The sequence below is a fragment of the Pogoniulus pusillus genome, chromosome 24 (assembly GCF_015220805.1).
Source record: "Pogoniulus pusillus isolate bPogPus1 chromosome 24, bPogPus1.pri, whole genome shotgun sequence".
Classification (NCBI taxonomy): Eukaryota; Metazoa; Chordata; class Aves; order Piciformes; family Lybiidae; genus Pogoniulus; species Pogoniulus pusillus.
In genome coordinates, this window is record NC_087287.1 from 7,022,456 (window position 1) to 7,034,970 (window position 12,515).

Here is a 12,515-nt window from a genome sequence, read left to right on the forward strand (position 1 = left end):
GGGGACAATCAGAAAGATTCCCCTCAAAAGGGGAAGATTTAGACTAAAGAGAAGGAAGAAATGTTTGACACTGAGGTTGCCCAGAGAGGTGGTCTCCATCCCAGGAACCACTGCAGGTCAGGGTTTTGGGGCTCTGAGCAACCTATTCTAGTTGCAGATGTTCCTGCTGGCTGCAGGGTGGTTGGACTAGATGAGCTTTAAAGGTCCCTTCCAACCTAGACCAGTCTGCAATTCTGTAATTCTATGTTACTGCTGTAGCTTGATGCTCAAAGGTGTTTCAAAATGTCCAGAAAAGCATAATTTTCACATAAATTGCCCCAAAGAGGAGCTTTTCCTCCAGCAGATGGTCTCTTGTACATTTTAACCATGCAGAACTTTGGAGATCTCATGGAAATTTGGAGATTAAAAGTTGTGCCATGAAACAACTCCCAAACCAGACTAGTAACCCAAACACTGCACTTCTAACATGCTTTTTGCTCACTGCATCTTCTTATTCACCGAAGAAACAAAATGATACAGAAAAGAAAATCTCAACCCAGCTCATCAGTTATCAGGGGAAAGAAAGCAGCAGTAAATTCTCCACTTAGTTTCTTTTCAACAAATAACCTAATCAGCTCTGGCAGGTTGGTAACTTCGATTATGCTCAGCTCAGAGCTTGGCTGGAGGTCGGTTATTTGCCTTGTCACATGCTAAGCAGCAATGCTTGAAGTGAATGATTTTAGCTCCCCAGAAGTCTCAACTCACTTCTCTTACTATAACAGAACAAACCAAACAGCCTGTGGCCCCAGCAGCCCTCACCTACTCCCTCTCCAGCTCTCTGCTCCTTCCCTGGGTGATTACTGCCATGTACACACCCCCTGTAGCCCCTGCCCTGTACCTCTGATCCCACTGTAGACCCTGTTCACATAAGTCAAGCCCAAGCAGCCATGGAGTATGCAAGACATGGACACTGCCCTTGCTTTCTGCAGTGGGATTTACTGCACAGAGGAGGCTGTTCTTCTCTGGAGACTTTCAAGGCCTGTCTGGATGTGTTCCTCTGTGATGTGTTTTAGATAGCATTGTCCTGCTCAGGCAGGGGGGTTGGACTCGATGATCTCCTTAGGTCCCTTCCATCCTCTAACACCCTGTGATTCTGTGAGTTCTGCTGGGCCTGAGAGAGTGCTCAGAGGTCTCTTTAACAACTTGTGTGCTTCTCTTTAACAGCAAGACTTGCCTGCTGGCAACCATTAGCTCTTTTCAGCATCATAAACAGAGTCAAATTCAGCTTACACCTAGTCTGAACTTGGCTTAGACACTCATTTTTCTGCCAGTATATTGCTGTTTTCAACTCCAGTCAGCACTGGTTTGAAGTTATTACTGTCTGGTGGTTGGGGTTTTTTGGTGGTGTGTGCATCCTAAATGAGCTTTGTGGTCTCCCCACTTCAAAAGCCTCTCTGCTCTCACCCCTCTCTACTGGCTGTCCTCTAGCAAGACCAAAACCTGAGGGATATAAACTATCTCAGAAGCATCCCAGGTCCATGCAGCACACAGGGATGCAGCCAGGGGGAGAGTCATGGGGGCTACTGGAGAGGAGTCTGGGGGGAATTTGGCATGCTGGGGTGGACTAGTCCCTGTCTCTTCCTCCCTTCAAATCAGACCCAAATACAGTGTGAGCTGCAGACTTTGAGCACATCTCACCCTCTCCATTGCCCAGTTTGTTCTGGGCAGGGAGAAGCAGTGCTGGGGTCAGCACAGAGCCCCTCAGCAGGGAATCACATGCAGGTGCTTCACCGTGGGGAGCAGCTGCTTCCACTCGTACCAGTTGGCTTCCCTTCCATATAAGCAAGCCCATGGCAAAGGCAAGTTGGTGTTTGGGCTGTGGGAGCCAGCAGCTTGTGAGGAAGGCTCTGTGCTGCTAAGAAGATGAAGGTATTTGCTCATGCTTCTACACTAGGTTTGTTTACCCAGTGGGTTTCACCTGCTCTTTCTGTGTATGGTTCTGTTAAAAGGACTGTTGTGGAGCCTGGAAGGAATTGTGTGTGTGAAAAGTGGGAAAGAGAGAGAAAGGGAAAATATGTTACAGTACTGAAGCCCTTCCTCCTGGTATTAAATGCCCTGACAAAATTCCTCTTTTCTTCTTTTTTTTTTTTTTGTCCAAGAACTCTTGAAGTGCTTCACTGAAGGGAAAGAGATTTGCTGTGTTATAAAAGTGTCAACATTTCACTTACAAATTGGTCATTCTTTTGGCAGTGACTTGAACAGAGAATTCCCCTTGGGGCTATCATGCCTCTCTCTGTGTTGGTTTTTCTTTCCCTTTAAAACAACAAAAACAAACAACTTAAAAAGCAAGCACAATTTACTGGGTCTGGTGACTGGGTAACTATTGTACTGCAGGCTCTGGGCGCTGGGGCTGAGACCAGGACATGAAAGGAGATCAAGCCGGGGGAGAATTGAGGCTTCTCCAGCGGCTCATAGGTCAAAGCTTGAAGCTCTGCCCTGGTGCCTGCAGCCAAACAATCACTTTAACCAGAAGTTTCTCCTTTTTTACTCTCTATGCCTCTGATCTTACCAACAGCTGCCCACAAACAGAAGCATTTCTAGAGCTGAGGGAATGTGTCACAGCCTAATACTCAAAGTCCTGCCTCTTGCTCTGGTTTAATGCAGTCTGCCTTCTACCCCTGACCACTTTCTCACACTTGCTTCTCCCTTCTCACTTCCATGTCCCTCCACGTGGCTGTTTATTTCTCCTCTGGTGTAAAACAGCACTGATAACTTGGGCAGATAGTAAATGTCTGTTGTCTGGGTTTTTCCTTCTCATTGTGTGTGTGGATGCTGGCACTGGAGCCTACCATCTGCCTGCAGGTTCACTGCAGAGCTCTCCTTCGTGGAGCTAGGACTTGTGTGGGTCACTTCATTTATTGCCACCTCGTTGTGCTCTGGGATAGGAAGACGTGGCAATGGGAGTGAGGGGGCAGGCAGGAGGATTTATTCATCCTGGCCCAAGCAGTGATCAGGCTGACTATGGGCTTTCAAGAACAGGGGAGAGCCTTCATTTACAATGGAGCCTCTGCTGGGTTGCCCACACTTTCCCTGGGCTATTGGTGCTGCCCTTTGTTTTCTTTTCCTCTTAATGTTGGTGACAACAGAGGTGCAAAGCAGCTCCTCTTCCTGGGAAGAGTTATGTCACTCCTCCTGTTCCTGTACTAGCTTTAGCCTCTTCCTCAGCAGGTCTTTATTATGGGAGAGCAATGGATGGAAGAAATCACTTGGGTATAATAAAAAGACTGAGTAGTGGCAAGGAGGAGTTCAAACCTCTCTGTCAGGAAAGGCTGAAGGACTTGGAGCTGTTTAGCCTGGAGAGGAGGAGGATGAGGGGGAATCTTATCAATGCTTATAAATACTTCAAGGGTAGGTGTCAGGAGGATGGGGCCAGGCTTTCCTCAGTGGTGCCCAGTGACAGGGCAAGAGGTGGCGGGCACAAATTTGGAACAGAAGTTCCACCTAAACATGAGAAGGAACTTCTTTACTTTGAAGGTGGTGAAACACTCAAAACAGGCTGCCCAGAGAGATGGTGGGGTCCACATCTCTGGAGTAATTCACAGCCCACCAGGGTGCCCTCCTGTGCAACCTGCTGTAGGTGAACCTACTGGGGCATGGAGATGAAACTGGATGCTCTCCAGAGATCACTTCAAACCCCTATTGTTCTGTGATTCCATGTCTCTAGATTCACCTACAGGAGCATCCACTCCTCCAAAGAGCCTGCAGGAGCCAGGAGATAGTTTCAGAAGGGCTCTGTGATGAAGTCCCAGGGGATGCTCTGAAAGCACCTGGCCAAGCTTCTCTGTCCACATGTGCCAGCAGCAGGGGGTCCATGGTATTCCCAGGATTTTAAGTCCTTTGTTACACTCCCTGGTAGGTTTTTAAGGGTGCAGCATTAACTTGTGATTACAGCTGGTGCTACTTTAATGCTGTAAGTTCCATCACTCCCAGGTCTACCCTTGGCTAAAGCTTTGTTGCTGGTAGCTTCTGAGAAGAAAACCAAACCCTTGCTGGGTGATGCCCAGACCCGGCAAAGCCAGGCCAGCTCTGCCCACCAATGACTGTGTGGAGCTGCCTTTCCCTCTGAACCAGGCACACTCCTAGGCTCCTGGCCCACATCCAATCCAGATAAGAGATGAATGAAAATTGTTGCTGCTAGCCAGCAATTTTGTGACCTGCATGAAACGAGAGCAATGACCTCAGGACTAGTCTGAGCACACAGCCGTCTGCCCACAGAGCACAGCAAGCAGAGAGCCCTGGTACTATGCAAACCAAAGCCTGGCAAGAGGAGTCTCTTCCTGGCAGCTGCTTCCCACAGATGGGAGGGAAGGCAGAAGCAAGCTGATGGGCAAGAGCTCACCTCAGTGCCTGCTATGCTGGGGCTGCAGCAGCAAAGTCTTTATGAGGGCTTTAATGCTATAAACTGAAAGCAACCATTGGTTGGTCTCTGCAGGAGGATCTGTGGTAAAGATGGTGTTTGCTGGTGATGTGTGGCAGTAGCAACAGGAGGAAGCATCTCCCCTTGGATTCCTGTCTCTGCTGGGGCAGCCACATTCCCTGCAAGTATCTCAGGATGTTAGGGATTGGAAGAGACCTCAGGAGGTCATTCAGTTCTACCTCCCTGCCAAAGCAGGATCACCTAGGAACACATCCAGGTGGGGTTTGAAAGTCTCCAGGGATGTAGATTCTACAACTTCCCTGGGCAGCATGCAAACACCCAAAGTTTTCCCTTGTGTTGGGGTGGAACCTCCTGTGTTCCAGTTTATGTCCATTGCCCTTGTCCTGTCATTGGACACAAATGAAAAGAGACTGGACCCTTACTGACACCCCAACATATCAACACCATTAAGGTCCCCTTGCAGTCTTCTCTTCTTCAGGCTAAACAGCCCAGTGCCAATTTGGTGTGGAGATGCTGCTGACCACCTTTGTTCCCGTTTCCTAGGGCTTCTTGTGGTGTGCAGCCCTTCAAGCAGACTACAAAGCCCCTTCCTACAAAATTTCTTTCTTTTAATAAGGTGAAGAAATTTGGGAGTGTCTCCCTGCAGCTCAACCTGAGGTTGCCCCTGAGGGCAGATAGCTTCATTAGGAAAGATTTCTTCACAAGAATCCAGGACTGGGACAGGCCACACAGGGAGGTGGTAGAGTCTATCCCTGGAGGCTTTTAAAAGAGTTTGGATGTGGTACTTAGGGACATGGTTTAGTGGCACTGTTTTTGCAGTAGTTGTGGGATTGTGACCTCTAGGTGAGTGGTTGGACTTGACAATGCCAGAGGTCTCTTCCAACATCCACAGTTCTGTGATTCTATGAAACACTACAGAATGGTTTGGAAGAAACCTTGAAGATCATCTAGTTCCAATCCCCTCTGCCATGGGCAGGAACACCTTCTACTGGTCCAGGTAGCTCAAAGCCTCATCCAACCTGGCCATGAGCACTTCCAGGATAGAATTCTAGGATGATGCATAGTTTGCTGCAAGAAATTGTTTTTACCATGTTGTGGGCTTTGGGTAACAAGGAAAACTTCAACCTAAGCAACTCAAAACACCAAAGGAAGGAACCCTGGTTGAAAATGGAAGGCTTCCTTCAGCCTCGAGAGGTGGACAGCTAATCCTGACACCATCCTGCCACTTGTTTCTGCTTCATTAAGCATGTCTGTGACCTGTGAAATGCTGCTGAGGAAACTCTGAACCTGCTGGTGGATGTAGATAGAGGTTTGCAGAAGTGTGTTTTGTAGCTGCACGTCAACAGGCCTGTCCCTCCTGGCACCCTCTGCTTGCTGCTGCCTTTTTTTTTTGCCTAATTCTCAGAATTCCTCAACATAATTATTCTGCCTGAATCTGACTCTCTCCTGTGGCCCTCTACCCCAGGGGTAGGTTTGTGTCTTCCTGAGGAGCTGGAGGTTCCATTTTAGGCACTGGATTTGTAGATGCACCTCTAAAGAGCAATGATGTGCTCATCAGATATTCCCCACCCCTGCCACAAGTGTTTTAGCACTTTAGACAGGCACCCAGGCTCCTTGGAAGCCCCCACAGAAGTCTCTGTTTGTTGGTAGCTAAGTGGGACTGAAGATCTCGCCATCATGTGGAGGTGGCTTCTGCAGTTGGAGAAGAACCTGGCTAAGATAGTAGATCTGGTGTTACTCTTGCTGCTTACAGGTGATCCTGGTAGTCAGAGCCATTGTTCTTGCACTGTTGGATAAATGAGGCAGAGAGTTTTAGGTATGAGCTTTCATTGCTCCTCAGCTTGGCCCAAGCAGTCTTCAGGTGGCTGCTGAAGAGAACAGGAGTGAGCTGGTCTGGCTGAAGGTATCTTATTCCTTTGCAACTGCCCAAAGAACCTACTTAACATCTGAAATGCTTTCTTAAAAGAGAAGAATGCTTCAATACCCTTTTCTGGTGCAGCCTCTTTAGCAGCTTCATCTGAGACCCTGCTAGTGACTCCTAGTCACTGTTGTTGGGGAAAGAAGTCCTTCTGTCTGTCTTACGTTATGGAAACTGACATGCATCTTTCTCCCTGCACCCTCTTTCCCTCAAGCATTCAGAAGCCCCATGACCACCGTGGGTTTTTTTTTCCCCAAAGTAATTTATACATTCCTGACTTCTGATTTCTTCTGCAACTCTGGCAGACAGCATGAAGGTGATTTGTGATGCTGACTAAGCTCTTCCCCCACCCCAATATTAATATTGCTCAAGTGAAAACTGTTGACAGTTAATTTCTTGCCAATACAGTCACAGTTGCTGCAGCTTTAATGTTGCTGCAGCTTTAATGTTGCTGCAACAGTAACTTGAGTGAACTGATGAACCTAGTAACGATGCTGGGAGCTACTTGACCGAGAGCCAAAGGCTGCTTTTGGAAATACAAAAAAAAATGGTGCTCCTGAGGAAGGAAAACAAACACCCTGCCAAGCAGTAGTAAAGCTCTCCCAACAAATGCACTCTGCCATACCAGGGCACTTGTGTGGATAGCTCTGGCAGCCCTGATTTCTGAATTGCTTGGAAAAGGTAGCACACTGTTGATTTAGGCTGGGAATCTGCATGGCTCTGTACTTGGTGGCATTTTGGAGTTCATCTGGAGCCCCTAAACCCTAAGTGAAGACAGGTACCAGGCAACCACCCACCCTCCCAGCCCTGTCTGCTGCTGCTGAGTGTAGCAGATCACTTCACACCCTCACAGTTCTCGCTCCTCCCCGTGGGGCTGCTGAAGAGCTAGACAGGGCAAACCCTTTCCAAGCCATTTATTTAAGACCTGCATTTCCAGGGCCTTTCAAAGGCATGGTTTATTGCAGCAGCTTTGATTAGGGAATGAACTCAAAGCACAGTAACTACGGCTCTTGCTTGCAAGCTCCTGAATGCTACTTGCTGTTACAGCCTGCATGTTCCCATGGGATTTTTTGTGCTTCAAATGGAATTATGGATGTGGAATACTCTTACAGGTCTGGATTAGATCACCCACTGCAATTACTGAATTTGGGACTGCTGAGTGATCATTCTCCTGCATACGTCTACCTTCCCAACACTAACAGCAGAGGTGATACACACATCCCTCTAAAGTAGGTCAGTTTTAATAACCCTTTCTGCTTTGTGTATGATCAGCATATTCTGCAGGCCAGCCCAATCAATTCCTGACACTCGCTAGAGCTTCTGAAGGGAAGGCACAGCTTCTGGTGTAGTTTCTCATGCAGTCACCACTGTGTTTTGTTTCACAGATACCTGTCTTACCTCTGGCTTGCCTCTGCTGAAAGAGGTCTTCAGCACAAGCTCAAAACTAATGGGCAGAGCGTTCTGTTCCTTCCCTTCAATAGCTCTGAGGAAATCAGAGCCTCTTAACAACAGTTTCAAAGGAGCAATTAATGTTATTGCTTTTGATGAAGTATCTATTGGTACAGCTGAAAGCAGAACAGGTCAGAGGGAGATCCTGTTAAATTACGTACAAGGTTTCACTGACAATGCTGTTCCCAGAGATTGTGCTCCCCTGAATTAAGGAGACCCAACCTAACTCCTCAGAGCAGCTGCCAGGACAGTGCTTCTTGCACCAGGAAGGTCTGGTCAGGACATGAGAAACAATTTCTTCTCTAAAATGGTTGTCAAGCCCTAGAACAAACTGCCCAGAGTAGTGATAGATTCCCCAACCCCATCCCTGCAGGAATTAAAAGCTGTGTAGATGGGATGCTGAGGGCATGGCTTAGCAATGCCCTGGCAATGTTGGGTTGATAGTGGATGACCTTCAAGGTCTCTTCTGACCAACACGATTCAATTCTATGGCAAATTTCAGATAGGGAGTTGGAAGGCAGCGGGGCCCACAGCACCTCCTTCAAGTCCAGGAAAAGAGCTATCACCACCAGATCGGCCTGGTCCCCTGTACACATCATCTCTGCAGTACTTGTACCAAAACTTGGATGAGGGGAAAAAAGCAAGCCTGGAGTTTTGCAGCATCTTATTTCCTTCTGCTCCTGAAACCTGATCCAGGACAATCACTTCTCTATCATTCACTGCTTCCATCTCCCACCACTTTAGGAAGCAGCTACGTGGGGCATTTTTTTTTGGGGGGGGAGCAGACAGACACAGCCCTGAAGCCATTTATAAATAGATTTTTATTTATAAAGTCAATTTACATAAAATATGATACTCTCTTAAAAACTGCATATATACACCATAAGAAATCCCAGCAAGTGCAGACAAAAAAAAAAATGCCTTCAAAACAGGTGTTTTTTTTTTTTCCTATTAAAAACAAACTTCAGTTTTCAGGGCAGTGGGACCTTCCCACCAGGTAGACTCCAACACCACGTTAAGTCAACATAAAACTTTACACAGTCTCTTACTAAAGTGTTTGGAGAGAAATAAAATAACAACAACAACAAAAATCACCTTTAAAAAAAGAATCTAAACCGTGTATGTTCCCAAAACATTCTAGCTGGCAGTGTTCCAGAGCAAGGGAATAGGACTTGCTTAAAAATATATAGAGAACTGTCACCTCTCCCTTTTTTCTCTAAGGTTTCTTGTACAAAAATAAGTCTTCATACACAGGCAGTTCAAGTTACAGATAAAATAGAATTTGACATGATAAAAAAAATCCTTCCCCCTCCAGAAACAAGGAAGCATCAAGTGGTTTTCATGTCTTTCTTTTTTCCCTTTCGTTCTTTCCACCTCTCCAGAGCAGCACCGGGAATGGGGGAAACGGAGCCTCCCTCCTCTCTCGGTCTCCTTCGCACCATTGCACTTGCCACAGCCCGGCGAGAAGCGCAGCCAGCCGGGTCCCGCCGGGGTCGGGGGGGGGGGGGGGTGAGCGTTTTTTTAGCAGGGAGAGGGGGTGATGCCGGCTGCTGTGGAGAGGGAGTGCGCTGAGGTTACCTGCGGGCTGCAAGAGATGCAGAGAGCGCTGGTGGGTTCCTGCCCGCTCCCCGGAGCACCGAGGGGAGCGACAGCCCCTGCCCGTCCCGCTGGGCGCCCTCTCACCTCCCGCCGGGTCAGCAGCTCCCCAGCCAGCTGGTGAAGTCTAGCAGCTCCCGCTCCTCGGGGCTGAGCACCGCGTCGTAGCCGCTCTCCTCGGAGGAGCACGGCGAGCCGGGCACGGAGGAGGCGAAGGAAGGCGAAGTCGAGCAGTAGCCGCCGCCGCCTCCTTCCCCGACGGCGGTGGGGAAGGCGGCGGCGGTGGCGTCGTGCTCGTCGAGGAGCCGCTGTAAGGCGCGGATGTACTCGACGGCGGAGCGCAGGGTCTCCACCTTGCTCATCTTCTTGCTGGCGGCCCCGTGGGGGACGTGCTGGCGGAGGGCGGCGAAGCCCATGTTGACCAACCGCACTCTGTTGCGTTCCCTCTCGTTCCGACGGGCCACGGCGGCCGCCGCCGCCGCTGCTGCACCGGTGGCTGGCAGAGCGGCGAAGGCCAAGCGGCGTTTGCAGCGCAGCAGCTCGGGGGACGCGGACCGACGGCGGGTTGGGGGAGCAGAGGCAGGAGGGGGCAGCGGCAGCAGGGCCCCGCCGTTCATCGCCGGGCGGCCACTGTGGCGGCTGGCGGACAGCACCTCAGAGGGGAAAAAAAAGTGCAGTCGAAAAGAAGGGGGGAGGGGGGGGGGGGCGGGGGGGAAATCAAACCCACAAAATTCCAAGCCCCCAAAAAATCATAAAAAAACCCCAAACGAAACCACCAAAATTCAAAGTTACAAAATGCGAATATTTGTGCATTAAAAATTCAAAAGAATAGGAGAAAAGAAAAAAAACCAAAACACCTCAAAACCAGCTCAAAGTGCGGGGCAGAAGCGGGGCGGGGGCCGGGGCCGCTTGGGGCTGGGGCGGCTGGGGGCTGGGGCGGCTGGGGGCCGCCGCCGCCGCTCTCGCCTCTGCGGCGGGTGCCGCCGCCGCGCGCTCCTTATCAACGCCGCCGCCGCCGCCGCTCGCGAGGCCCCCGCCGGCCGCACGCGCCGCGCGCACGCCGCGCCACGCGCGCCCACTCCGCCCACGCGCACGCCCCCGTCCCCCCCCCCCCCTTCCCCGCGCCTCCCGTGCGCGCCCGGCGCGTGCCGCCAGAGCAACCCCCGCACCCCCCCCCCCCCCCCCCTCCTGCCCTCCCCAGCCCCCGCCCCGCCGCTCCTCCCGGCCACTTTCCGCTGTCATCGCCGCTGCCCTCCCTAGAGGTTTAATATTCCGTGCTCATGGCTGATTCTAAAGGGAGAGGCTCCCTCCTCGCTCCTCCTTCCCACCCGCACCCCCCTCCCCCCGGCAGCCGGTGCTCCCGCGGCGCTCCCCGCGTCCCCCCTCCCGCCCTGCCCCTCTCAGTGAGCCCTTTTCCCGCCCAAACGCTGCCCCCTGCCCCGTGCTGGGGGTGCCGAGGAGTTGGGTGAGGAGAAGCGGCCCTGCTGGCTCCCTGCTGCTGCCTTTGGCGTGGGGGGGTGACACACAGCCTCAAGTTGTGCCAGGGGGAGGTCTAGGCTGGATGTTAGGAGGAAGTTCTTCACAGAGAGAGTGAGTGGCATTGGAATGGGCTGCCCAGGGAGGTGGTGGAGTCGCCGTCTCTGCAGGTGTTCAAAAAGAGACCAGATAAGGCACTTAGTGCCATGGCCTGGTTGATTGGCCAGGGCTGGGTGCTAGGTTGGACTGGATGAGCTTGGAGGTCCTTTCCAGCCCGGTTGATTCTGTGAGTCTATGACTCACTGGGGCTCAGCCAGGACTCGGTTTCGCCCTGCGTACCCCCAGAAATAGTAACAGTAATAACAACAGAACATTACAGGAGTTTGTGAGCCATTTCAGGAAGGTTTGTTGCTGTTGGGACGAGAGCTTTGAGGATGAAGATGCAGAGGGAGAAGGAAATGCAGAGCTTGGGTGGCTCAGGGTGGCACCCAAGCTCCCCGGTGCCACAGCAAGTGCTCCCCCTTGCTTCTCCATCAGCTTTCACCAGCAGGTGAAAGCTTGCAGAGAGCCAAATTTAGAGGAAGGGCAAAGGAGCTGGGGGTGAGAAAGAGAGCAAGTGCTACGAGGAGCTGCTGTGATATGAGTGTTCAACCCAAAGAAAAGAAGACTGAGGGCTTCTGGCTCTCTGCATCAACCTGGAAGGAGTTTATAGTAAAGTAGAGTTGGTCTCTCAAGGAGCAAGTGACAGGATGAGAGGAAATGCCCTCAAGTTGTTCCAGGAGAGGTTTAGGTTGCACATGAGGAACAGTTTCTTCCCTAAAAGGGTTGTCAAGCTCTGGAACAGACTGCCCGGAGCAGTGGAGGAGTTCCCCATCCCTGGAGGGTTTAAAAGCCGTGTAGATGTGGTGCTAAGGGACATGGCTTAGTGGTGACCTGACATTCCTGGGTTAAAAATTAGTCTCTGATATCTTAAAGGTCTTTCCCAAGCAAAAACGATTTGGTGGTTCTGTGAAATAACTTGCACTGGGCCTTGCTGAACAAACAGGGTGGACAGGGAGGGTGCAGCCTGGGGGCTGCAGGCTAATTGCCTTCAGTACAGTCTGAAGGATGTGTTGTCCTCTCCTGCCATAAAAATGAGAAGCCCAAACCAAAAGATCCCCCAGTGTGATGCTGAAATATCTGCACCAGCAGCTTTCCTTATCATAGAATCATAGAATCACTGAATCAAGCAGGTTGGAAGAGACCTCCAAGATCATCCAGTCCAACCTAGCACCCAGCCCTATCCAATCAACTAGACCATGGCACTAAGTGCCTTATCCAGGCTTTATTTGGGTCAGCTCAGGCCCTTTCTCCCTTGTCCCCTGTGCCAGCTGCCTGTGTGGACCCTTGGTGTGATGTCTCCAGGAGGTGGAGGGTGCTCATCCACCTGAGGGTTCACAGCAGCTCTTAATTAAAGGCAAGTGCCTTCTGCAGGATCTCTCTCCACCCAGAGGTGTGCAGGCAGAGAGGCTGGAGTCAGTTCAGCTACGAGGCTTCACTTTATGTCAGGGAATGTGACACCTTCTAAGGAAAATACTCAAAGCAAATGTCTCTGGCAGCAACTTGGCGGCAGAGCCATCGTCTCACAAATGTGTGTGCCAGTGAGGCGCTGCAGCACGA

General features: G+C 50.8%; 1 protein-coding gene and 1 long non-coding RNA gene across 2 annotated transcripts; one reads left to right on the top strand and one right to left on the bottom strand.

The window, feature by feature from the left end:
• Positions 1-1,856: 1,856 nt before the first annotated feature.
• On the top strand, positions 1,857-9,303 carry LOC135186311 (uncharacterized). The gene is made up of 3 exons (XR_010306820.1): positions 1,857-1,933; positions 7,448-7,568; positions 9,167-9,303. It is a non-coding gene; the product is annotated as an uncharacterized LOC135186311 (long non-coding RNA).
• On the bottom strand, positions 8,811-10,071 carry ASCL2 (achaete-scute family bHLH transcription factor 2). Its single transcript, XM_064163943.1, has 2 exons — positions 9,468-10,071; positions 8,811-9,369 (listed from the first exon to the last, which is right to left on the bottom strand). Exon 1 carries the CDS (start codon positions 9,995-9,997, stop codon positions 9,479-9,481), a length of 519 nt encoding a protein of 172 aa, XP_064020013.1. The 5' UTR covers positions 9,998-10,071; the 3' UTR covers positions 8,811-9,369; positions 9,468-9,478.
• Positions 10,072-12,515: the final 2,444 nt, after the last annotated feature.

Bases quoted from the DNA above. Each gene is read 5' to 3' on its own strand.
- ASCL2 (XM_064163943.1), bottom strand. From the start codon at position 9,997: ATGAACGGCGGGGCCCTGCTGCCGCTGCCCCCTCCTGCCTCTGCTCCC.